Raw genomic sequence first — 26,592 nt, forward strand, 5'->3', positions numbered from 1 at the left:
GTGCCTTAGTAATCCTCAGACCCCACGGGGCAGGCTTCAATATTCTCTGTCCCCTCTAGGTACCAAGAGGGCAGCCGGTGCTGTGGCACCAGTGACCTCAATTTTACTTGTTCTTTACTACCAGACTAAGGGTGGTGGGCTTGTCAGAGAGCAATGGGGGCAAGCAGAAGTAACTGGGCCCAACCCCATGTGTTGTGGCCTTCTGGTGTGCACAGAAGATGCCCAGCTCGTCTCTCTTCAGCGTGAGTGTGTCCCACCCCAGCCCTCAGGAACGCCAGCAGTACACATCTCCTGGCTGGGGCTTGCAGTCCTCGCCTCCAGCTGCGGCCCGTGCAGGTAAGAGCAGTGGTGCCGGGTGGGGGGGGAATTTCAGCTGACGATGACGAGGGAAAATTCGCTCTTACCTGCACGGGCCGCGGCTGCTCACCTCTCCATCCTCTCCAGGCCCTGGACTTCCAAAATGTAACCCACGGGCCTCACTGCTATGCACCATCCACAGCCACACACATGCAACACAGCAAGCACATGCAGGGTTTTTTTTTAGAAATGTATATCTTGAAACCTGTAAAAGTGGACACAAGCACAGGAAATGTTCTAGTATTTCAGAAAATAAGTTACGCCAGCGGCACTGTCTATTGTTATCCACAGTTATCCACAGTCTGGCGCCACACACACTCCATTCAGGGCTTTAAGAAAAAGCCTGTTCACATTACTGATTCTACTGAACACAAAAAGGGCACAGTGTCCCCACCTTGCTTGTGTCTCTAAACTCCAGGTAAGGGCAGTGGCCATCTACCTTCTCAAGGGCAGCGTTTGTTGCGCACCTCCTGGACTAAGCAGACCGCATTACCATGACACGTGCCTAGGTTATAGCACACATGCATGGTCCATATTTCCCCATGACCACAAATCACTACCAGAGATCCAGATAGCGATGACGCTGGGGCATTCGGGGCAGGGTACTTGTCTGACACCATGCAGGGGACTTGTCAGTTCCCATAGGGCCCAGTTTGCTGTCTGCATTGAGACTCGTGCATCGGAGACTGAGGCGTTGCAACACTGGCGACGCGCTGGGCCAGCGTGGGAACCTGTATTGAAGACTGTCCTAAGTATGTTGTCCCAACAACAATTGTACTCAGAGCAGGCCGACGCTGGGGCTCCCCTAACGTTGATCCTCGCGAGCCAAGACCTATGACTATCTGGGAGGAATGGGAAGTTCAGGGGGCTCTTTTCACTTCCTGTAGGGGTAAGAGAGGGACATCATTTTGTGTTACGCCACTCTTGCCCAGGTTACAGTATCTCCTGGGTCGGGTCCTTGTGGCTTTCTCACACTGGGGTGCATAGTAGCGAGGGTTCGCAGCTGCGACCCCAAGCTTGACCTTTGCGAACCTCTGCCACTGCTTTTGTGACCCTTGACCTCAGTGGGGGCAACACCAGAGCACAGGGGCAGATCGTCATTATAGACATCGGTTGGGGCTCTACTTGCTTTGTTTTCTCTCAATTTGATATTACACTACTAGTGAATAATGAAACATTATTCGCTATTTGTGTAATAAAAAATTGAACATTATTCGCTATTAGTGTAATAAAAAATGGAGTACAATTAGATGGAGTATGATATTACCTGGCAGTTGAGGTAAGTAAAAAAAATGCTTTGAATTGTATGTTGTGTGAGAGCTTGCGGGTGACTGTGAGTTTACGTAAGAGAGCGTGTAGGTGTGAACATGTGTGTATGTGTAAGCATGTGTGTGTTTGTATGTGAATGAAATTGAGGGTCAGAGGGCGTGTGATATCACTTCCGTTACCCCTGGCATTTTGATGAATTGACATCCAAGCTGGGGTGCCTCCGGCCTAGGGGAATAGAGGGCATTGCTCAATCTATGACCAATGTCAGCGCCTTCCATCTCGCCACACAGGGACTGCTTCAGGGCTGGACTGGCCATAGCGGACACCGGGCATTTCCCTGGTAAGCAGCCAGGGAGGGGACCAGTTTTATACCCTTGGAGGGCTGTTTATGTTTATTTCGGCCCCCAGCAACAAAAGCAGCAAGCTTCCCAACAAGCTACGCCCCCGCCTTGCCCCACCCCCCACCCCTGGGTCCAGCCCAGCTCTTTGCCAGGGCCGGTTTCGGTTCCCAGTCCGGCCCTGGTCTGCTTGGGACCGGCTTCTTGTGAGGATTGGGTACCAGCTTGGGTTTCCATGGACGTGCCAATATGAATTTGGCCTTCTCGATCTAGTGCTACTATAGGGCAAGGCCCATGCCATCACAAACACTATTTCCTTGTTTGCAATTTTATGCTTCACCTTATGTCAAGTTCTTGATCTTTTTTGCTTTAAAATTACTTTTTATCTCACCGTAAGTCATTTAAGTTTTTCAATCAAATAGCTTAGTGTTTTATTCACAACTGAATTATTTTATCCTCCTTTCATCTTATTATTGTATTACTTGTATTTAAATAAGATACAGTCTTCATCCTTATGAATTCATATATATTTAACTTTATGCATTACTTCCAATGTCATTTATGTTATCATATTGCACATTTCTGTATTTTATTGCTTTTATTGTTTTATATTTAATAAATGCTAATAAACAATTTCAACACAAACACTATTTCCAGTTCTTGGTATCTTGCTAAAGACCACTTTACCCAGGGGAGTTCTGAAGGGGGTGCAGGTTGCCCCCGGAACTCTCAGGCTGGCCCTAGTGTTCAGTTATTGGGCCTCCCATCGAGTCTTGTACTAAAACTGTGGATAACAATAGACAGTGCTGCTGGCGTAACTTATTTTCTGAAATAGTAGAACATTTCCTGTGCTTATGTCCACTTTTACAGGTTTCAAGATATACATTTCTAAAACAAACCCTTTTCAACAAGCAGGCACAAAGACATTAAAGATGCTACGCAGTTCTGTCTAATAAATGCATTTGGTTTCTCACTAAACGTATTCACTGGCAGAGCTGCGTCTGAAGGCCCAGTTTAAATAAACTGTATTAGGGGCAATGTATAGAACTTCATGAGGATTTTAATTGTAATTATTGGGTTGTTTTACTACTTAAGATATAGGATTGTATAGATTTTTAATATAAATCGCACAATAAAAATGTTGCCTGGCTACCATCGAGTCCTGTCCCAATTGAAGGGTGAGTGTCAGTTTCCAGGTATAACTCCGGGTGCACGCCTCTGGAAATGGTGAATGTCAGCCTCTGCGGAGGGCCTCCTGCCCTCGATCTTATGCACCCCAGAAGACTCAGCAGAGGGAGGCATCCCACTCACTCACCCACACAGCCAGTGGCACACCTGCTTTGTGCACACTGGCAATCAGGCGTGCCCACACGTTCCAAAAGTGCGCCCCCGGCGCTAAGGGAAAGGCTGTGTCCTTTCCATGCATGGGCTTCAAAGGTGTTTCCCCGCTAGGGGGCCCTGTTGAGTTTTAGTGTCACCCAAGGCTAGTGAGGAGACCAGAGCCACGTCGACGGTGACAAAAAATGAGGTGGATTGTAAAAAAAAAAATGCATCTGCCCTAGGGCGCTAAAATACCTCGACAGAACCCAGGGAAACCGGCATTTGTTTTTACTCAGTTTTATATAGCGCAAACTCGACCCGAAGGTGTCAGAGCGCTTTACATGAGCACCAGTTACATTACAGACGGACACGTTCATTTAGGGAGGGGGAGATTAAATGATTTGCACAGAGTCACAGAATGCTTGAACCTCCGGTTCCCCCGCTTCACAGTCGACCGCTCTAGCCGTTAAGCCACATATTAATTGTTAAGAGAAGCAGGTGCCCTTTCAGAAACTGCCTGTCACAGCGTTCACCTGTCCAACCACCCGCCCAACACTGCGATAATATACGCATTATTGTTCCTGCGGTTATGCCTCATTCCTGCCTGCTGCCGTGGTGGAGAGTAGGAAGCATCTCATGGGGGGAAGGGGGGTTCGGTAGAGGCGAGGATGAGTTTGAGAGCCTGAGGTACTCTCTTTTGTGGATTTGTAATGGGGAGTTTACATCCAGTAGTAGTGGAGAGGGAAGAGTCCCTCTCGTGGAGGACAGAGGAGTGTGCACTTTCCGTAGAGGAGAAAGACGCACGCTGCTTGTGGGCGAGAGAAAGGTGCCCTTCTTGTAAGGGAATGAAATACTTTGCTTATTGAGGAGAGGAGAGTGTGCAGCTTATGGAGGGAGGGGGCGAGTTGCTTCCGCGTGGAGAAGAGGGAAGTGTGCGTCTGTGGAACGAGAGGGGTCGGCACCTCTGGGGAGGGAGCGGGTATTTGTAGTGGCCGTGTGGGGAGTGCAAATTCCAGAGAAGGGAGCGTGTTTCCAGCTCAGCAGAGGTTGCTGCTAGTGGAGGAGAGGGTGTGAGTCTAACGGGGGAGGGCGGCTCCTGCCAGCGGTTGAGAGAGGGGTGTGTCCGTCGCTCCTGCACGTGTGAAAGTTGTGGTGAGTTTCTTGTCAGCACTGCGGCTCAATGGGGCTGACAGCTGTGCACCCAGCCCTCCCGCTGGCGAGAGACTGTGTGCGTCATTAGAAAGGGGCGGGGCCATCGGCGCACACCCAGCTGGGCGTGTCACGAATAAACTCTGGAGCCTGGAGCGCGCAGCTCCTGGACTGGGTGGAGGAATGCAGTGCTTGTAAAGAGTGCCAGTACTGCCCTAAAGTGTCGCTTCTGTCCCATTGATGTATAGCAGCCCTGCTGACGAGCGTTGTTACAGGGAGATTTAAAATCCGGTAGCTCTGCTGAGAATCGCCACTGCCGTCCCATCATAATGTATAGCGGCTCTTCTGAAAAGTGCTGCTATTGTCTGATTAGAAAGTGCGGTCACACTCATGAGTAATGCAGGTACTGTCCCATAAAATTATAAAGGGACTACCGAAATGTTCTGGTGTTATCTCATTAAAATATAGCCACCTCGCTGACGGGCGTTTGTCCCATTAAAAGTATGCGAGCTCTGCTGAAAAGTGCTGGTACTCCACCAATAAAGTTTTGAAAAGTGCTGCTTTTGTCACATTAAAAAGTAAAGCCACTTTCATGCTGTCGCAGTCCTTTCAAGAAGTATTATTATTGCCACATTCCGAGTACTGCAGACCAGCTGAGAAACATGGGTGCTTTGTGATTAGTATAGCCGTCCTGTGAAGTGTTTGTACTGTCACCCCAAAAGTAAAGACACCCTGCTGAGAAGTGCTGGTACTGTCCTATTATTTAGAAGCACTTGAACGTGAAAAATCATTTTAAAAGTATGCCAGCCCTGCTGGGAAGTTCTATTGTAAACCCAAAAAACAGCCATGCTGAGAAGTGCACGTGCTGTCTCCATGAATGGCTTCCACAAATTGCACACCTGATTAAAAGTGCAAGCACTTTACCATGCACGTGTTTGAGGCCTGATAAGAAGTGCTGGTCTACATCATTCATTCACTGAGGCCCTATTGAGAAGTACCAGCGTTCCCAAGCTCCTAAGTGGCTCTGCTTAGAAGTGCTACCACTGTCCACTAAATGCTGTTACCACATCTTAATTTTAGTGGCTCTGTTCCGAAGTGCCGGAACTGGCTCATTAATGTCAAAGAACGCTGTTGAAAAGTGCCCGCACTGAGAGCCTGCTAGGAACGGCTCATATAAAGTGCTGCTTTCAAGGACATGTCTACCTCCCCCTCCGTACTCCTCAACATATGAAGATCTGAAAAGTTCCTTTTCTAATTCAAGTGTTTCCTCTGAATACACTTCATAGCTCCTGCTTCAAGCAAAGGGAAAACTGGAAACCACGTAGCAATAATGTTGACTTTGGCAGTGGTAAAGCTGGCGAACGTCTGCAATCTGTACACTAAGCAACAGGAGTAACACCGAATGTTGAAATGCGAGCTCACGGGACATCTGTGTGCCAGCAGGGAGCAGCAGGGGGTGGGGGCATGTAGGTGCTGGAGTGTTGAGTGAGGGATTGGAAAATACCTGGTAAAGCTGGAGACATTGCAGGGTTGTCTGCTTAAAGGCAGTAACTGTAGGTCTGCTGTTCAGAGAGAGAGAGAGACAGAGCTGGCAGCGACCTCGCATCAGTATTAAGCGTGCAGTCAATAGAGACGGCGACCTACATGGGTTATCGAGGGGCAGTGATGCAGAGAGAGAAGGGATACACGGAATGCCCTGTGCTGTGATCTAGAGACCATTTATCGTCAGGGGCCCAGTATGCAAGACCACCGAGAAGGTTAAGGGTAGAGAAGGGGCCATTTAACTTCTGTGCATCGAAAATAAATAAAAACAGGAGTGGCACTGGTAAGTGGCATGGGCAAGACTGGGGATCTGTGCATTAAAAGGCAGTGGCACTGAGGGAGCAGAAATAAAACTGAAAGGGGTGTGGCGTTTGCCACCCAGAGGGCTGCCCTACTGAGAAGGCGGTGTAAGACCCAGATTCCACAATTTCCATGTATACAAGAAGCAGTATTCAGAAAACAGGGGTGAAGCTGGGGACCGCCTGTTTAATAAGGGGTGATAGCAGCAAGAACTCAAGCTGCGAAAATAATATGCAAATGTGAAAAAAATAAATGCATTATGACTGAAAAAGCAGTATGTAAACCTGGAGACCACCAAGTAGTTTTCAACAAAGTGGAAGGAATAAAGTGTGAGTGCCTGCGCCCAGAGGTGTTCGGTCAGTGAAACTCTGGGAAAAAGAGAACACTATGTCCCGAGAAAGCCGGGGTAAAGCTGGAAACCGGAAAGCCAGAGACCAACAAGCTTCTGTGTAGAGAAGTAAATGTCCTGAGAAAAGAGGGCTGCAGCTGGGGACCATGCACCTCCACCTGTATCTAAATGACAAGTGCATTGTGTCAGCAGGTGTTACATATCCTTTCATGCAGAAGTAACGAATCGCTCCTCTCCTCTTAACTAGTGCCCAGGCCATTGGTAGTGATTGTATTCGCCTCAGAAGTATGAATGGCTGAATGCACCCGCCAAGATTGCAGCTTCTGCCCTTCAGTTTGCATCGCTACAAGGATGCGTTACTCCACTCATCGTAATTACAAGTGATGTAAAGTGAGAGCCACCTGGCAGAGCTGGAGACCATGTAGCATCCATTTGCTTTTATCAAACAGGACAGGCGCTAGAGAGTGCCTTGAAAGTCGGGGAGAGCTTGATACCAAGCAGCAGTGCAACTGTGTAGCTATCAGTTGTAAAGCGGATGTGGATCTGGAGACCTTTGCGGGCGGGCGGGCGCGGCTAAGAGCAGGCAGGGGAGCGCCGCGGTGAGATTGAGCTCCTCCGCCAGCTCGCCTGAGCGCACAGGGGTCGGGTGGCGGCTCTTACATCACCTGCCGCCCGCCCTTCCCGCTCCGCCACCTCCGTGTTTTGTAGCGGACATCTCTATCGACCGCACTCCTGCAGACGAGCGCCCAGGGCTGTGGAGAAGCGGCTGGGACGGCGGGACTCTAGCTCGCCACAGCGCTGCCTGCAGTCGGGCCGGTGGCTCTCCCCAGAGCTTGCAGCGGGCCTGCCCTGTCCGGGTGGGTCGTGCAGTATTGTCGGTTCTTGGAGTTTTGGCTGTCTGGCGCACAACTGCTACTCCCCTTAGTTTTCGGTCGGTCTGGTGAAGTTGGCGCAGCCCCAGGAGTTGTTGGTTTTTTGCAGAGTTGATATGCTTTTCTTTGTCCACGGATGAGGTATCTTACGTGAGTCGGAAGTTTCATCTGCAGCTCAGTTTGTATCTGCCTGAGTCGTCAGTCATGTCGAGTTCATCTTGTCAAGATTTGAGATGATTGTGTCTCTGATCCGAGATGGTAGTGTCCTGATCACAATTAGGTCAGTCTTGACCACAGTTCAGTTGGGCTAGTTCGCAATTGGGTTAATTTTGCTGCAGTTTGATTAATCTTGCTTCATTTGGGTTGGTCTGATCTGCAAGTGGGTTGGTCTGGTCTGGTCTGCAGTTGGGTGGGTCTGGTCTGCAGTTGGGTGGGTCGGGTCTGCAGTTGGGTTGGTCTGGTCTGCAGTTGGTTTGGTCTTGCTACAGTTGGGTTGGTGTGGTCTGCAGTTGGGTTGGTGTGGTCTGCAGTTGGGTTGGTCTTGCTACAGTTGTTTTGGTCTGGTCTGCAGTTGAGTTGGTCTTGCTACAGTTGGGTTGGTGTGGGCTGAAGTTGGGTTGGTCTTGCTACAGTTGGGTTGGTCTGGTCTGCAGTTGGGTTGGTCTTGCTACAGTTAGATCAGTCGTACTGCAGTTGGCTTGGTGTGGTCTGCAGTTTGGTTGGTCTTGCTACAGTTGGGTTGGTCTGGTCAGCAGTTGGTAAGGTCCTGTTTGCAGTCTTGCTCACAATTGGATTAGGCTACTCTGCATTTTGGTTGGTCTTGTCACCAGTTAGGTTGGTCTTTGTCACATTTGAGTTGGTCTTGTCTGCTCTTTGGTTGGTCTTGCCCACAGTTGGGTTAGAGTTATCTGTAGTTGGATTATGCTTGTTTGCAATTGGATTAACCTTGTCTGCAGCTGGGCCAGTCTTGTTTGTATTGTCTCCTGATGGGGGAGGGGTGTTATCCCATTTCAGTTTGCCCTTGTCCGCTGCTGTGTCAGTCGTGTCCACGGTTGGGTTGTTCTTAACGCGGTGTGTCATTCGTGGCCCTTGCTGTGATAATCTTATTTATAGTTGTGTTTGTCTTGTTCGTGGTTCGGTTGATCTTGTTCTCATCTGAGGCAGTCTTGACTTTTGTTGTGTTGGTGCTGTCCACAGTAGAGTCAGTGGATGGTCTAGCCTACAATTGTGACACTCTTGTTATCAGTTGGGTCACTCTTGTGCCAAAGCTATCCATGTGATGGTGCCCTTCTTGCACTGGACGTGGATCAGGTTTGTCAATCTCTTTGGAGTTCGGTCTCGGTTGGTGTCCAGACGGTTTCCTCTATGAGTTGCCGGCGGGGTCGCCTTCATGCCATCCAAGGACTTCGTCCGGCTCCTGGGACCCAGCAGGGCTGAGGTGGACATGCACTTCTCCTTCAGCGAAGACGACATCCGGCGCCACAGGTTCTCCAAGTCGGTGAGGTGAGTAGGACACAATCAACAAGTTGATAAAGTGAATAATTCAGTGGAGTAAGCAGGCACAGGCTGTAAGGTCATCGAGGGGAGTCTTTCCCTTCCCATATTGGTGAAGAGGGTAGGCACACCATGGCCAAGTTGGGGAGGTGAGTTGCACACCGTGGCCAAGTTGGGGAGGTGAGTTGCACACCTTGGCCAAGTTGGGGAGGTGAGTTGCACACCTTGGCCAAGTTGGGGAGGTGAGTTGCACACCGTGGCCAAGTTAGGGAGGTGAGTTGCCCACCGTGGCCAAGTTGGGGAGGTGAGTTGCACACCTTGGCCAAGTTGGGGAGGTGAGTTGCACACCTTGGCCAAGTTGGGGAGGTGAGTTGCCCACCTTGGCCAAGTTGGGGAGGTGAGTTGCCCACCTTGGCCAAGTTGGGGAGGTGAGTTGCCCACCTTGGCCAAGTTGGGGAGGTGAGTTGCCCACCTTGGCCAAGTTGGGGAGGTGAGTTGCACACCTTGGCCAAGTTGGGGAGGTGAGTTGCACACCGTGGCCAAGTTGGGGAGGTGAGTAGCACACCTTGGCCAAGTTGGGGAGGTGAGTTGCACACCGTGGCCAAGTTGGGGAGGTGAGTTGCACACCGTGGTCAAGTTGGGGAGGTGAGTTGCACACCGTGGTCAAGTTGGGGTGGTGAGTTGCACACCATGGTCAAGTTGGGGAGGTGAGTTGCACACCGTGGCCAAGTTGGGGAGGTGAGTTGCACACAGTAGCCAAGTTGGGGAGGTGAGTTGCACACAGTGGCCAAGTTGGGGAGGTGAGTTGCACACAGTGGCCAAGTTGGGGAGGTGAGTTGCACCCCCTGGCCAAGTTGGAGAGGTGAGTTGCACTCCTTGGCCAAGTTGGAGAGGTGAGTTGCACTCCTTGGCCAAGTTGGAGAGGTGAGTTGCACTCCTTGGCCAAATTGGGGAGGTGAGTTGCACTCCTTGGTCAAGTTGGAGGTGTGAGTAAGCCTTGTGTCAACAATATATTTTTAAAGGATTTTTTTCAACGGGTCAGGGGTCCTCTACAATCCGGTCTTCGAGAGAGTTTAGTGGGTTAACGTGTCTGCTGCAGAGATCTGTCTACAACCCGTAGGTTGCAGGTTCGAGTCCTGTTCCAATGCAGACGTTCTAGTTTGTTGTAAGGAGTGTGATGCGGTTACTAATACCACCTGTGAATCAAGCGCCAAGAGGTGATTACAATGCGCCGTATGTAACTTGTCAATTTATTATCATTAAGGAAGTGAGTGTTGGGGTACAAGACGCAGTAGTGGCCTCAATGTAACCCCACGATAACGCGATTTATTTTTTTCCCCTCCTCCCTGCCAGGTTGTTTTAGGTTTGTTGACAAAACTAAACTGCATTTCCTCCAGGGCGTGCCAGGCTTTTTTCCACCCGCTTCAGTAAAAACTGTCATTGTGTGCGCCCTCGCGTTCCGACAGCCCTGCGCGGGCGCATGATTCTGACTTGTAAAACACACTTAAATGGCTGGGGGGCTCAAGTCTACAGAGCCCCGTGGGGGGCTCCTCCCCACCCTGATACCACCACACAGGGCACTCCAGACAAACCCTGAGCGGAAGATTTAATGTGCATCCCATATGCATTTGATTAATATGTTTCTTTCTTGTAGCCCCGTGAACAGCAGCAGTAGAAAAAGAAAACATAAATGAAATAAAAGTGAGAACATTTTCTTTTCCATGAGCTGGCCTGGTGGTGGAGAACGTTTTAATAGGGAGAACACTAAAAAATCATTATTGTTGCCTAAATATCTGGGTTTTGCCAGTCTGGGTGATATGTGTGGATAGAGTTGTCCTCGGATATTTGAGCACCTCCGGCCATGAATACCCCCCCCCCCCCGTCCTTCCTGTCGAGCTGAGAGCTTGCTGTACGGGTCTGGCTGCAGGCAGCATGTGAGGATGTGTCCCCAGTGTCCTGACCCTGACTTTGAGGTCTCACTGGCCGGCGTTGGCACCATGATTTCTCTCTCTACTATCCCCGATTCCTCCCCGATTCTTCTCACTGTCAGCCCATTGCCCTTCTCCCCTCTTTCCCACTACTATTCCCGCCGCCCTCTCTTTCTCCCTCCTCTCCAGCACCTCCTTCCTTTCCGTCGGGCTCCTAAGATTGACTGCTCGCAGCAGAGAGAGACAACTGCTTTGGGGAAGAAAATTGCACCCATAAGACCCATACCTCCCTCCTGTGTTTATGTCTCTAGCTCCTCGAAGCGCCCTTACACGCTGCACGACTAATGGTCGCGTGGGTTCTTTTAGCAAGGGTGCGGGACAGATACAGCGAGGGGTAAAGGCATGCGCCATTTGTTTTATCTAAAAGTTCAGCATGACGTTTACTAGTGGCGTTGAAACTATTTCGGAGAGCAGCATATTTTAAACAAGCATTGGCATAGCCAATAGGTCTCGCCTTTGGGACCTTATAAGTGTTTAGCCATGCAACAGTTGCATAACTAAATACTTATAAGGTCCCAAAAGCGAGACCTATTGGCTATGCAAAGCGGCCGTGAAAATGATCGCGATCAAACATCAAAGCGGCCGTGCGGCCGCGAAAGTTATAGTGATCACGGTAAAGTGCGGCGCGCGCGCCCGCGCAGATGCACTGTGGCTCTAGGCTGGCCTGGTAGCACTTTTTGAAGCCCTCTCAATAAGTCTCGCCAGACCAGCGCGTGCGCTGGGTCAGGCGAGACCTAAAAATTAGGGGAGGGGAGGTTAGGGGGAGGGTGATGAAGCGACTAGCCCAGGACCACACGGTTTGGTCATGTGGGGATTAGACTTTAGAACTCAGTTCTGTGATCTAGACCACATCTATTTCACTTATTCGAGATAATTCGATAATTCTCAGATGGAGGGGGGTGGCCGTGCTTGCAAAATCCATATTGTGGGATGCGACCATGTAATGTCTTGAAAGGCAATGCTTGGCCCTCTTACCTAATGTTTCCGCTAATTTAGCGGAGAGCAGTCTTTTGAAATGTATAGACCATGACTGTAACATTCACTCTAAGCAAGTGACCAGTTAGTGCTTTATTAACCCAGCTCAGTGGTAGTCTTGCTTTTTGTTTACTCGGAAGGATGACAGTCGGAGTTAGCGTTGCTGGCACTCTATCCACGACTAGTGGGCCATGCACGTATCTCTGCAGTAGGTGCACCAATCATCTGAGCTACATTGGCCGTTGTTTACATTACCTGAAGTGTAAAATTCTGAACTCCCAGGTTGGTGATGGGAGCGATGAGGTACGGTTAGGTGCTAACTTTTTTACTTCCTTAAAGTTCTGCAAACTGTTGTTGTTTTAGCTGCTAACATCAGCAAAGCAGCACAAGAGATTTGCCTCACAAGGTTTCACAAATAAATGCATGCAATGTTTTTAGGTATGTTGCAAAGCAGTAGTTCATCTCTCATCCCTAAAAAGTAGAAGCAAGCCTTTGAGGGCTTGATTGTTCATACATGAAAACACTTTTACAAAAGCTTGCCTACCTGTGCCAACCTTGTAGAATCTCATTTGTTTCCATTCCCCAGATATTTCTGTACCTGTGGGTGTTGCAAATCTGTGGGTGTTGCAAGTCATGCATTCATGTGTATTTATTGTATTGTGCCTGTGTGGTGCAAACCGTCCCTATATTTTTAATGCTTTTAGTAGGCCTGGGCGAAATTGTAATTATGCTTGAGTAATCGGAGTAATTTCTGGGATTACGCATTACTCTTGTGATATGAAATTACCAAAATTGCATAATTACACCAGCTTGAGTAATCAAGAATAACTTGAGGCACAAATCCTACTGCAGGAGCACAGGAACAACAAACTAAGAGAGTGAGTGGCTTCTGGCGACTGCTGTTCTTGTCTTGTAGCATTTAGTGTTATTTTCTCAGCGCAAAATGAATCCTTAGACCCATTTTGCACGCGAGGGTACATTTTGCACTAAGCAAATAGCGCTAAATGCTGGCTTATGCTTCTCACATAATTATGAGTAGTTTTGTAGTATTTATGAGTCATTATACTTTGCAGAATTACACCAGTTACGTGCATCCATAGCTTTTAGCTGTATTTCACAAGGTGCTGTTAACAGTTAGTGAGCTGGTTTAGTAGTAGATGCCCTGGTAGGGTTATAATGCTGTATTGAAAAAAAGCCTAATGGATAAACCAATAATAAATTGATGTCCTGGAGAAGTCTACTGTCACTTTATACAGATGCCAAAACGTTAACAATATTTTCACAAACCAGCATGTGCTCATACTTTTACAATCTAAAGTATGTCATTAAGTTCAGCCTCTCTGCTGGTGGAATTCACAAGTGATGTAAATAACATTGATGTGTGCGTGGTGAGTGTTGTAGAGGAAGGGAAATCTTTTAAAGAGTCATTTTCTCTCTGGGTTTCCCTTCTCTTTTTGAAACTCAGGAGGAGCAACATTGGTGTCACCAGAGCTTTAAGCGGAAGTTTTTCTAATATTATATATGAGCCATAGTTGCTGCTTATTTATCCTATGCAGCAACCATTGACAAAGCCAATAGTCCTGACTTGTACGTATAATGTGCCTTGTTGTATTTTATATCTGGACGCAATTACAGAAACAGCAAAAATACAAGTCGGGCAGCACACTATGCTAAACACAGATTTTTAGCTAACGTGTTTTTAAGCCACGCCCTTAATTACATTGACCACGCCCCTTTGAGAGACCCCCCCCCCCCCCCGTTTTTTTATCCCACTTAACGTCCTGGGTACGAGGATTGGGGTATTTTGGGTTCGAACTGCAGTAAAGCAGCCGGTCTACCAGTGGCGTGTGGATTCACGGGGATTGACAGTGCTGTCTCAACACGCTTGGATTGTGGTCATTTTAGGTGCTGTATGCATGTTCGTGCATCAGCGGTGAGGGGAGGGGAGTCTGTATTGTTTGTTTTTTTGTAGACTGAAGCGAGTGCTAAAACTCTACAAATAACAGCTATACCTTCTATCAAATTCACAGAGCACGCTTTCAGCAGCAGCCACATTGGCCTATGGACTACCCTAGCTAGGATGACCAGAAGTGCCGGATCTTCCCGGACAGTGCCGGTTTTCAAAGGACTGTCCCGGTGTTCCGACGCTTTCCTTAATTTTAAATACATGTTCCGGTGTTTGGGGCAAAGGTCAAGTCATCCAAAAAGGACATTTGAAAGGCATGCAACATGTTCCGGTGTTTGGGGCAAAGGTCAAGTCATCCAAAAAGGACATTTGAAAGGCATGCAACATGTTCCGGTGTTTGGGGCAAAGGTCAAGTCACCCAAAAAGGACAATTGAAAGGCATGCTCGTTAAGTAATTTGTTTGTGACTTTCAGGCAGCACATGAGGAGGTCAGCTGCATGCATGCTGCAGCACATGGGGAGACAGAGTGGGGGAGGGGGGCGGGGGGGTCAGGGTATAGCTAATGTATGCTTAGCTTACAAATGTGTGGCATCTATTTATACACACACACATTTACTATATATACACACACACATATATATAAATAAATATTTATATATGTACACACACACATATATGTGTGTGTACAAATGTACAAGATTTACAAGGCGACTCAATATCGGGACAGGCCAGGCATAAAAGGAAGACTAAAGACTTTGGTCCTTCTTTTATGTCTGGCCTGCCCCAGTTTTTCCTTCTCAAAATCAAATCTGGTCTCCCTAACCTTAGCATCCTTTGTTCATTTGAGCCCCATTAATCCGTGGAGCTGCTTTGCTGGGCAGTGATTGCCTGGAGGCGTTCGCACAGCAAGAGGACGCGGGTGCCCGAGAAGGGGTGGCTGGAGGAATTGGGGGGGGGGACGCCCCCACCCTTCAGAGGAGGCCGCGGTGTGGCTCGTGAGCACGGTTCTAGCTGCGCCGTCAGTGCTGGGGGCGCTGCTACGAGCAGTCACTCTCTGTTTGATCTGTAAGGCTGAGGTCTCATCCGAGCTGGCACCGGGCCTTGTGCACGCCTGGGTGAGCACTGCATCTGGGGCAGGGAGGGGCATGCGTCGCCCACTCTCTCTCCTCGCCGGCAGGTAGTAGGAATGTTTGCTTTGCTCACTTCTGTTTATGCTCACAAGGTTGTGTGTGTGTGTGTGTTTAAGTCGCCCGCAGGACTTGAAGACTTTCATACCTGGTATTGTGTCACCGTCCACCGCACCCAGCTCTTAGGTGCAGCCCCTCCCCCTGCACCGCACCCAGGACTCCTGTCCACCTGCCACCGCCGCGAGGGCATCCGAAACAACTATAACCCTTATTCCTCTACACACCTCCATCCTGTGCTTTGAGTGGGCCGGTGCTGTCAGCCACTGAGTACCTGCACTTCTAAAATTTGATAGGAAGAGTAACTGCCCTTCTCAGCAGGGGTTGTAGTATTTTTACTGGGAGAGTCCCAGCGCTTCTCACTGGCAAACAGCTACTCCAGGATAGTTAGTCCCAGCGCTTCTCACTGGTAAACAGCTACTCCAGGATAGTTAGTCCCAGCGCTTCTCACTGGTAAACAGCTACTCCAGGATAGTTAGTCCCAGCGCTTCTCACTGGTAAACAGCTGCTCTAGGATAGTGAGTCCCAGCGCTTCTCACTGGTAAACAGCTGCTCTAGGATAGTGAGTCCCAGCGCTTCTCACTGGTAAACAGCTGCTCTAGGATAGTAAGTAACAGTGCTTCTCGCTGGTAAACAGCTACTCTAGGATAGTGGGTACCAGCGCTTCTCACTGGTAAACAGCTACTCCAGGATAGTTAGTCCCAGCGCTTCTCGCTGGTAAACAGTTACTCTAGGATAGTGGGTACCAGCGCTTCTCACTGGTAAACAGCTACTCCAGGATAGTGGGTACCAGCGCTTCTCACTGGTAAACAGCTGCTCTAGGATAGTGAGTCCCAGCGCTTCTCGCTGGTAAACAGCTACTCTAGGATAGTGGGTACCAGCGCTTCTCGCTGGTAAACAGCTACTCTAGGATAGTGAGTCCCAGCGCTTCTCGCTGGTAAACAGCTACTCTAGGATAGTGAGTCCCAGCGCTTCTCGCTGGTAAACAGCTACTCTAGGATAGTGAGTCTCAGCGCTTCTCGCTGGTAAACAGCTACTCTAGGATAGTGAGTCCCAGCGCTTCTTAGTGGTAAACAGCTACTCTAGGATAGTGAGTCCCAGCGCTTCTTAGTGGTAAACAGCTACACTAGGACAGTGAGTAACAGCGCTTCTCACTTCTCACCGCCTGTGGCGGTGCCTGCCATTGCCGCCCGTGGCCGAACTGAAGAGCAGGTGGGGACGGGGGGTTGCTGGTGGGATTTCCTGCATTTGCCACCACTGCGGCAAACTCAAGTAAGAGCAGGGGGCACCACCTCCAAAACTCATGACGCCTGGGGTGGACCACCCCCTCCGCCACCCCTTGCTACGCCACTGTCCCAGCTTATTTCTTACAATGCAGTGACCTGCGAATACCACAGACGCATTGTATTGTGTTGCAGCATTTATATAGCGCTTACTACCCCTCTGTGGGGCGCTGAAGCCCTTACCTCCATGAGTAACATGGTACCCCATGTAGGGTGTGTGGGTGGAAGGATACTGTTTTGATCCTATTTTGGAAGTGTTTCCATGTCGTGCATGACGACCTCCGAGGTGCAATTATTGTGTTATGGAATGCAGCACACACCAGTGTGTATCAGGGGGTGGCATCTCCGAGGTCAGGGAAAGCCGGGGTCGCATATCAAAGGCGGCAGAGGCTTTGTAGCCTCTGGCCTTGGTATGCAGATTGACTAGCCATCCTATTGGAGGAGGTATTAACACCTCTGGCATTGTTACTGACCTCCTAAGAGCGTGGGCTCTCACCTACAGGGGGTCTGAAATCCATCTGTGGTGGCAGGCTGGAAGGATCCGGTCAGCCATTACACTAGAAGATCAGTATGGTTTCAGGGGGCACCTCTAAGGTGCCCTCTGGGTGCATGCTATAATAAATTTACTATGGCATCGGTACAGATGTATTAAGACAAGGTGTTTGATACAAAACAGCAGTATTTTCAGTGAAACGATCATGTAATTGGGGAACTCATAGCGACAAATGCCCAGTACATATACTTAAGATGGCTTCCCTTTTCACTTGCACTATCTAGTAATTGAGCCAGACAATGCAGGGGCATATCTGCCTCACATGTAAATTAAGGCACCCTGCTTAGGGCTACAAGGCCCGCTGTAGGGTGACTTGCACATTTAGCATGCAGTGACTTTGGCATGGCGGACAGTGAGTGTGCCATGTTGTGTTTTCACTCATGGCTTGCACCATGATACGCCGTCTGCAATAGAAACCTGCATGCCATTTGTGTGGGAGTCCCTTAGGGAGGCATAAGACATGCTGCAACCCTTAGGGGACCCATTTTCATACCCATGCCCTAGGTGTCTGGGGCACTATTTACTAACGACTTACAGAGGTGTTAAAGTCCATGCCAATTGGGTTACAATTAGACTTTACTTGTTTTAGGGGAAAGAGCACTGGCACTGAGGTCTGGTTATCAGGCCTCAGTGCACTGTCAGAGTCGAAAATCAGCATCTAGCAGTAAAAAACGGGCAAAAAGTTGGGGGAACAACTGCAACAAAATTCCAGCATCCTACAGTGCTTAATTTGTTTAAAAAAACATTCAGTGCTGGGACCTAAAGATGTATTCAGAAGTCCACTGGCACTATCAAAGGTCGGGTTGCTGAATACAAAGACTGTGTAGTCTTGTCGCATGCCTCTTTAATCCACAATCAGACATTCTGGCCTTCTATACATCTCGCTCTTGCATGGTTTTTTTTCATTCATGCTTTCTCCCTTTCTTCGTCTTTCTCTTACTTCTTTCCCTTTTTGGGTTTTTCTCTCTTGGTCTAGATCAAAGTTTGTTTAAGAAAAATAAACTCTGTTCCCTTAAAAGGAGTGCCAGTAGGCCTCACCCGCAATCACCGGCTCAAATTAAGCACTTGTCGTAGCGCTGTATGGGAAGTGTCTCACCTGGTTGTCCCTGAGTTTCCATGCACACTGGCGTTTGAGGCGTCATAATGTTGTTTTTTTCCGGGCTATTTCTGAGTCAGTGTAGTGTGATGTGAAGGTAGGGCACGGAGTCCAAGTGCAGGAGAACCACAAGTCCTCTTGTGTGGAGGTTTATTAGAGTGGTCAGATTTTCAAAACCGAAAACCAGGACAAGCTACAAACATAGAAGTGGGACTACAAAATGGAAATATAAGCATAGGGCTAAAGTAATACCACCAACCAGCGTAGAACTGTGGTAATGCGCAGCTGCGGAGACATCGCTATCTAGAGGTCAGGTCCCGTGTATGGCTAAAACCAATATATCCACTTCAAAAGTACAAAATATTGTAATGTTATGGTAATCATACCTTAGTAAAGAAAGCCTTTAAATGTTATGGTTGTACTGGGGCCTGTAATAAAAATTGAATTGCCTTTACTTTTTCCCTACACCTTTTTGCGTGCTACAGAACAATAATGTATTTTAAAGAGTTCCTAAAAATGCACGGGACATAAAAGCATATATGCCAAAAAAGTGGTAGAAGATCAAAAAAAGAAATCTGCAGACATATTTTCCCCGTAAACTTGTATTGAAGCAGGGGCAATTTTAGGCTGTAGACAGCTAAAATTACTGCACTTTTTTGCTTAAAAAACTGGGAGCCTACCACCTAAATCGGGTCTATTGGTATGTATGACAAATAGTGTGAAGAGCCATGCCACATGTCCAGCTCGGCTGAGGAAAAACAGCTGCTGACAGACGGATACATACTGGCCTACCACACGCCATGCCTGACTGAAAGGCCGGTAGAGATGTAAACATGAGCAATATTTCACTTATGGTGCTAACGGTTATCTGAATTTCCCCCCAAAACCAGGACATGTATTTTATTCTGGGAAAAGTGCTGGGACACGCAGTAACTCTCAGATTGTCTGGGGGAGCCTTCTCCAGCAAGTAGCTCATGAGCTGCTGGTAGCTCTCCAGCTGCCTGTCAGGAGCTCTCCTGAGTAGAGCCCAGCTTACTTAGAACCCGGACCCCCCCAGAGCAATCACATTCCACCCATTGAGTACCCACAAACCATTCACTACTCCAAGGTGTGGGAAAATTAGGCCATGTTTAATACAACAAGATATTCATAAACATGACAATCAATAACATTGATAACTTTCCAGGTTATAAATTCATTCTAACCACATTTAATGTTTCCAAGCGTTCTGAATTCATAACCCAATATTCTTGTCCCTAATATCCTCCAGCACTAAGGGGCCTCCTGGCTCGCATCCCCAACGATTGAGAACCACGCAAGCCGCAACCCACCTGCGTCCTTGAGTGGTGAGCCCCCCAGCCCCTGGTCCTTGTTCGTCTATTTCCGGGGGGCCCACCCCTCGCCACCAGGCTGCCAAAGCAGGCTCGTGTGACCTGTCGCCCTTGCCTCTCCAGCAGCCGGTGTCCCCATTCTCTCTGCGGAGAGCTTACCGTCTCTCCCCTCAGTGCTGGCCGCGGGAGTATGCCAGCAGGCCTCCCATTACCCTAAAAGTCACAGCTCTGTGACCCCTTTTCCGCAACTCCCCTCTCTCCTATCCTAACTTGTAGCCTTAACTCAAGGGACGGGTGGGTGGGAGATAACAGCAATCCTCGGCGTCCGGGCAGGTCAGGAAACACAGCAAACAGAGGAAGAGTGGAGGTGAGAGCAGGGCCTAAATAGCCCCCTGGCCCCACCTCCACTCCCCCCCCCACCAGAAGTCCACGTTGGGCCCACGTCGTGGTGCCCCGGAAGAAATTCTCCAGGCCAGCAACCAATTAGGTTGCTGGCAGCGCTAAGGGGGTGTGTCCCGGGGCAGGGGGGCCGGGCCCTAAGTGCGCGCTTCCCCATGGTCGCGCTTGGCATAGACTCCGGAACCCCCCCAGAGCAACCCTGTTCCACCTATTGAGTACCCACAAACCATTCACTACTCCAAGATGTGGGAAAATTAGGCCATGTTTAATACAACAAGATATTCATAAACATGACAATCAATAACATTGATAACTTTCCAGATTATAAATTCATTCTAACCACATTTAATGTTTCCAAGCGTTCTGAATTCATAACCCAATATTCATGTCCCTAATATCCTCCAGCCAGAGGCGCAACTAGAGCCAAATTTTGGGGGGGGTTAACCAAACATTTCAGGGGGGGGGCTGAATCTTTAAACAGTAGGCAGAGTGGCGCTGATTTCGGGGGGTGGGGTGGCTCAATCTAGGCAGAGTGGAGCTGCAGGGGCTCTTAGAAGGGGAGAAAAAACAGCGAGGCCTCGTTAACATGAAAATGGTCTTTTTAAAGACCTGTGAAGTGCTCGGGCGCGGCTTTGTGTCTGCCCGGGAAGCGGTTTCATCCCGGGCTGCCACACACGACGGGGGGGGGGGGCTTAAGCCCTTTGAGTTCAATGGGTGTTGCGCGCCTGCCTCCAGCACTAAGGGGCCTCCTGGCTCGCATCCCCAACGATTGAGAACCACGCAAGGCGCAACCCACCTGCGTCCTTGAGTGGTGAGCCCCCCAGCCCTTGGTCCTTGTCCGTCTATTTCCGGGGGGCCCACCCCTCACCACCAGGCTGCCAAAGGAGGCTTGTGTGACCTGTCGCCCTTGCCTCTCCAGCAGCCGGTGTCCCCATTCTCCCTGCAGAGAGCTTACCGTCTCTCCCCTCAGTGCTGGCCTCGGGAGTATGCCAGCAGGCCTCCCGTTACCCTAAAACTCACAGCTCTGTGACCCCTTTTCCACCACTAGGGTGACCAGGGCCCACAGGTCCTTCACCCTCCCCACCAAAGAACAAGTTTTGCACAAATGACCAAATCCCCCTGATCCACATGTCCGTGCCAATGTCTGATAAGTGGACGCCGTCGTGGTGAAACATCCAGTCCCCAGTTATTAGTCTATGTGGAATATGGCACAAGTGGCCCGGACCTGAGCACAACTTGGCCAACTCCCTGTTGAGGCGTCTCACCGATACATTCAAGGCCCAGGATCTGACCCCCTCTGACCAAATCCGGCGGGGGATCATGCATGACCACGCTATCCGGGCCCGTGGGAATGTTCTCCCCAGCCAGGCAAATTCGGTCAATAAGTCCTCTCTTACTGCCATGCGACCCAATTTCACCATGTCATTTCCTCCCAGGTGCAAGATGATCAGATCTGGGGACGGATGTCCCTCGCGTTCTCGTGTCTCCTCGACCAGTTGGCGCAACTGCCGGATTCGCAGACCGCCGACGCCTCGCCATACAAATGATGTCCTCTTTAACCCTGCTGGTTTTACCACTCGCGTCTGCCGCAGCCGGACCGTGGCGCGCCACACGAACAAGTGTCCCAACACACAGATTACTTTCGTTGCCATACTAATAGCGAGGGAGAAGAAAACAATGTCAGCGTGGTCCACTCTAAATACTGAATTTCATTTCAAAGTAACTCAGGCCGCACATAGCGCTTAAAACAGGCTGATGACCAGCGCCCCACTTTCTTAACTGTCTCTGCCGGTAAACCAGCTCCTGCAGTGAACATTGCCGCCCCTATTCTAAAGGAGTGAGATGAATATCCTTTAGGATCCAACCCTAAGCCGTTCAAAGCCCGTTGAAACATGGCCCTGAACTGGTATTGAGATAGGCAATCCCCCTGCTCATGTATGAACAAAGCCTGCCCCCCCAACTGGGGCGTATTAACCGATAAGCTTCCATATTGGCTATGGGGCAGGCCACATCCCCTGGAGCTGGGGATAAGTGAATTAATGACCCCTTCCCCAACGGGTCAGTCTTGGATCTCCTTAATACCACCTCTAAACCCCTTGAGTCTAATCTTGTGTCCTGCCATTGGAGGCCCCCTGTGTGATCAGTTTTTGATGCCCCCACCAATTCGCCCAGGCGGACAGCCCCATAAAATGCTAGGGAAAAGGCTGCCCTGAATAGTATGCATTCATATTGAGACACGCACACGGACTGTAACATCCCCAAGATGTCCCTTAGCAGCTTCACATCCAGAGGCCTCCGCCTGTCTTTCTTTGCCCCTTGCAGCCTAGCCCAGCCTGACAGAGCCCTCCTTACCACAATAGTAGCCCCAGGGTCCTGCAGCCCTGCCACTTTCGCAAAGAAGCTTATTGCCGTTACGCGCGCCCTGGCGTAAGACGCCGGTCTACCCTGATTTCTAAGTGCCATTAAATACTCGCAAAGCGTCTCAGTGGAAAAAAGGGGGGACCGGCTTATTAGCCCAGCAAACATCCTGTAATCTCTGAACTGCTGCTGGTATGTCCGTCTCGTGCTTTCACTCAAGGATGCTCCCACCAGCCCTGCTAATCCGGAACTCCAATCTTCCACAAAGATGCTGGGAACACCGTCATCCGCTCGTCTGCCTGAGGGTGATACTTCCTGAACTCCTGCAACTTGAGGCGAGACAAAGCGTCAGCGGCCTGGTTATTTACACTGGGGATATGTGCTGCCTTGAACACCAAATTCAGTTTTAAACAAGCTAGAACCAAATGCTTCAACAATCGCAACACGTGCTTACAAGTAGCACCTTGCCTATTGATGGCTTCCACTACTGCCAGATTGTCAGACCAAAAGATTACTGTCTTGTTCCTAAAGAATGGTGCCCAGATTTCCACTGCCACTATGATTGGGAAAAGCTCCAAGAAGGCTATGTTCCTAGACAGACCACTCTCATGCCATGCCACTGGCCAATCGCCCCTACACCACTGCGGCCCCAATATTGCCCCAAAGCCAATGCTACCTGCTGAGTCAGTGAGCAGGCCCAATTCTGAATTGGAAATCGCCGGCTCGGGCCAAATTACCTTTCCATTGAAGTCCCTCAAAAAACTACGCCAAATCCTTAAGTCTTCTTTCACCTCTGCCTATAACCTCACGTGGTGATACTTCTGAGTGAGACCCGCCATGGCTCGAGCAATGGATCTCGAGAACGGGCGGCCCATTGGGATGATTCTTAATGCGAAGTTTAACTGTCCCACCAATACCTGAAGTTGATGCAGGGTGACCTTGGGACCTGCTAAGGCAGCGTCTATCGCTTGTGAGAAAGCCCTGACTTTGTCTAGTGGCAGCCTGCATTCCCCCGCCACTGTATCGATCTCAATGCCCAAGAAGGACATGCTTGTATCAGGACCCACCGTCTTACCAGGGGCCAGCGGCACTCCCATTCCCTCAAACAAAGCTACCAGCTTGCCCAAAGCCTGCCCACAACTCTCCGAAGCAGGGGGGCCCATGATCATGAAATCATCCAAGTAATGCACTATCTCATTGTGCCCTGTTCTTACTACAAATAACCACTGCAGCATCGTGCTGAACATCTCGAAATATTTGCATGACACTGCACAGCCCATTGGCATGCACCTGTCATAATAATACCGGAAATACACTTGGAAACCTAGGAGATGATAGTCTTCTGGGTGCACTGGTAAGAGCCGAAAGGCAGACTCAGCGTTGGTTTTTGCCAGCAAAGCGTTTGGCCCTAGGTCGCGCAGCCTCTGTAGGGCCGCATCAAAAGAAGAGTATGTCACCAAGCACAGGGACGGGTCTATGGCGTCATTTACTGATGCACCCTGTGGCGCCTATAAATTGTGTATCATTCTGAATTGACCCGGCTCTTTTTTGGGCACCACCCAAAGGGACCTGCTACCCGCCCCAGCGCCTTTTTCTTGCGCACCTTAAGCGCCACTACCTCTGGATGCATACGTGCTGACAATACATTTTTACAATAGTCCACTGGTGGTACTCCCTGTGCTGGGATGCGGAAGCCTGCAGAGAGCCCCTCATACAAAATTCTGGCTGCCTTCCTGTCAGGGTACTGATTTAGCCAGAACATCAGTTTCCCTAAATTGACCGGGCTAGGTAACTCATTTTGTAGGGGGAGGCTTGGATTCCCTCCCTTTTTCTTTAGATTTCTTGAGACATTTAAACTCTGGATGGGAGGGGTGGCCGCAGTATGCGCATGCGTGCTTGAACTTGCATGTCCCCGGGGCCCAAGTGCATGTTTTTCGATTAAATGCCCAACATGTGCCTTTTTTCTCACCCGAGCCTCCTTGGGATGTCCGAAAGGGCTGCCTCATGGGAGTCTTATTGTTCACACTTTCCAACCACATATTCACCTCAGTTTGGTCCCAACCCATGTCGGGTTCCTCTACCTTGGCCCACCTAAAATCTCTGTCATAATCTAACCAAGCCGCACCCCCATACGTGACCTGAGCCTTTAAAATCTTGTTGGCATAGCATATCAGGGGTATAGCCAACTCTGGTTTCTTTTCTAGATACACAATTGAGAAAACATTGAAACCAAATAGCCAATTGGTAATCGATTCCTCCACCCTTGGTTTCCTCTCTCTGAAGAAACCCTCTTTCCTGTCTTTTTCTCTATTGTCCTCTTCCCTCCTCTTTGGCCTAATGAGGGAGAAAATATCTACAAAGTCACCTTTCCAAATCTTCTCTCTTATGTCCAGCGCCACGTGTGCTGCCAATTTACCTCGCTTTGACAAAACCGTTTCCATACCGCTCAAAACTTTTACATTCATCCCCGCCCACCTTACTTGCGCCTTCCACTGCCTTACCTGCAGAGGGCACTGCTGACGCTGGTTGTGCGGGGGCCGCTTGACCCACTGCCGGTGCAATCGTGTTTGCGTCTGTCTCCTGCGTTTTTCCCAAAAGGGACACCTGCTTGCTCAGCTCTGCTATGACCCCGCCCGTCCCTGCCTGTGAAGCCCATGGAGCCACCGCTGTGTTGCTCGGTACTGGCGCCCCAAGCTGTGCTAAAAGTGTTGCGACCGTCGATAAGATACTAGCTTTGGCCAACTGCCCCCCTTCCGCTGGTGCACTGGATGTCTGCCCTTTCACTACCTCATCCTGCGGCACTGGCGTCACCCTTGTTATTGCTGCGTTGACTGGTGTATTCTCTGGGACTGTGGATATTGGGGTGATTGTGGCCGGCGTCAAGGCCCTAATAGCCCCCCTGATTTCAGCCAAAATAACGCTCACGTCGTCACGCCCTTCCCCCAGCCCCCCACCCACTGGGTGTAGGGGCACTTCTTGTGGGACTGCCGGAGCCATGATGGGCTCGAGCACTGGGGTTAATGTAGGTATGGGGGCCAACGGTGCAGAAGGTATTGCAGGTGCAGGACCTGGTGGTGGCTGTGTTACCACTGGTTGTGGCCCCGGTGCAACTGGTACTGGCCCTTCACTTTCCCTCACCACCCTCCTCTTCTTGTTTCCCTTTGCTTTCTTAACTAGGGGAGGGAAGGCCGCTTTGGGTGGAACAATAGCCCTACGCGGGCGCTCGGTTGCTACTGGCTCTGGGACTTCTTCGCTGTCCGACTCAGGAGCCTCCCCCCTAGCATTCTCAGGCAGCTCACCCTCACTATCCTCATCCCTGCTCAGCTTTGCCAGCACCAGCTTTAATAGTTGCGCAATTTCAGACTCCCCCTCCTTCCTCTTAGGGTTCCTCTTAGGGGGCATTGCAATTCCTGCGGGATCGACCGAGACTTTAGCTTGCTTACCACAAGATTCTACCTGACCTGGTCACTGGGAATTGAACCTGTGAGCTTGTATATCTATGTCGTATTATTCTACACTTTATATACAAAATCATACAAAATCAATCAGATGCTTAACAATGCCCTGCACACTTATTATGCACTTTATCTACCCATCTCACACCATCAATCAATAGGCATTGAACCTGTGACCTGATTAACGTCAAAAACCCCTGGGTATCGCCCCTGCAACTCGACGCGAATCCAAGCTTATGAGCCACAGACCCTCAAGTATGCAACAATGATCTAACTGACCACAATCAATGGGGATTGCACCTGTAACCTTGAGATTCTCAGACCTTAAATGTCAAGCCGCAGTGCCTCTCAATCGTTGCTTCCTACCACGCACATGGGCAGTAAAATGCTCGTTGCTAAGCGCTTAAGTCTGTCTACCCCTCGCTGCCCTGCTTCGCAGAAAGCCCCGCGCCGCCTGCGCGATGCTACCGACTTGTGCTGACTCTGTTTTACTGCTTGCCGTCCTTCCGGAAAAACGCTCACAACCCCCACCGCCGCACTTCGGCCCTCGCGCACCACAACACGTTCTAAACCCCCGCTTGGCCTTACGCGCTGCTTTCCTAATAACACGTGCACAGGCGAGTCTCAAGCGCTCAATCTAGCAGTAGCTGAGGCCCGCTCGAAAAGCTCACCGCCCACACAATCACCGGGAGTCCCTCGCGACGTGCCGCGCCTGCCTCAAAAATCCTACGCTGCGTATGCAGAAGGGGCACCGCGCTGCGCCCAGGAGCCCAGCGGGGACCACGAAATCACTCAGGAATACACCGCTGGCTGCCCCCCGAACAACGGAAGCTGCACACGCGCCCCCACCACCCCCAACACCGTACCTGAGCCAACCGCGACGCCGCAAAAAATTCTGCTACCAGGTCACCGCCGCCCGCGCCTAGACCGACACCAAGCAGCAAGGCCCTCCACGCAACCGCGATCCGGCGAACTCGACAACCTCGACAAACAGCTAACAGCAAGATAACAGCAATCCTCGGCGTCCGGGCAGGTCAGGAAACACAGCAAACAGAGGAAGAGTGGAGGAGAGAG

At 50.0% G+C, this 26,592-nt stretch overlaps 1 protein-coding gene across 3 annotated transcripts in view; it reads left to right on the forward strand.

The window, feature by feature from the left end:
* The window catches only part of PDE4A (phosphodiesterase 4A), an 888,137-nt gene that overhangs the window by 487,438 nt on the left and 374,107 nt on the right, over positions 1-26,592 (forward strand). The window contains exon 1 of one of the 3 annotated variants that reach the window (XM_085600758.1): positions 7,351-8,999. The exons of the other annotated variants lie outside the window; for them this stretch is intronic. Within the exon in view, the coding sequence (XP_085456884.1) occupies positions 8,887-8,999 (113 nt within the window). The 5' untranslated portion in view covers positions 7,351-8,886. Of the gene's footprint in view, positions 1-7,350; positions 9,000-26,592 lie in introns of those variants that run through there. 3 annotated transcript variants of the gene reach the window in all.

This window comes from Triturus cristatus, chromosome 4_2, assembly GCF_964204655.1.
Source record: "Triturus cristatus chromosome 4_2, aTriCri1.1, whole genome shotgun sequence".
NCBI classification, from domain to species: domain Eukaryota; kingdom Metazoa; phylum Chordata; class Amphibia; order Caudata; family Salamandridae; genus Triturus; species Triturus cristatus.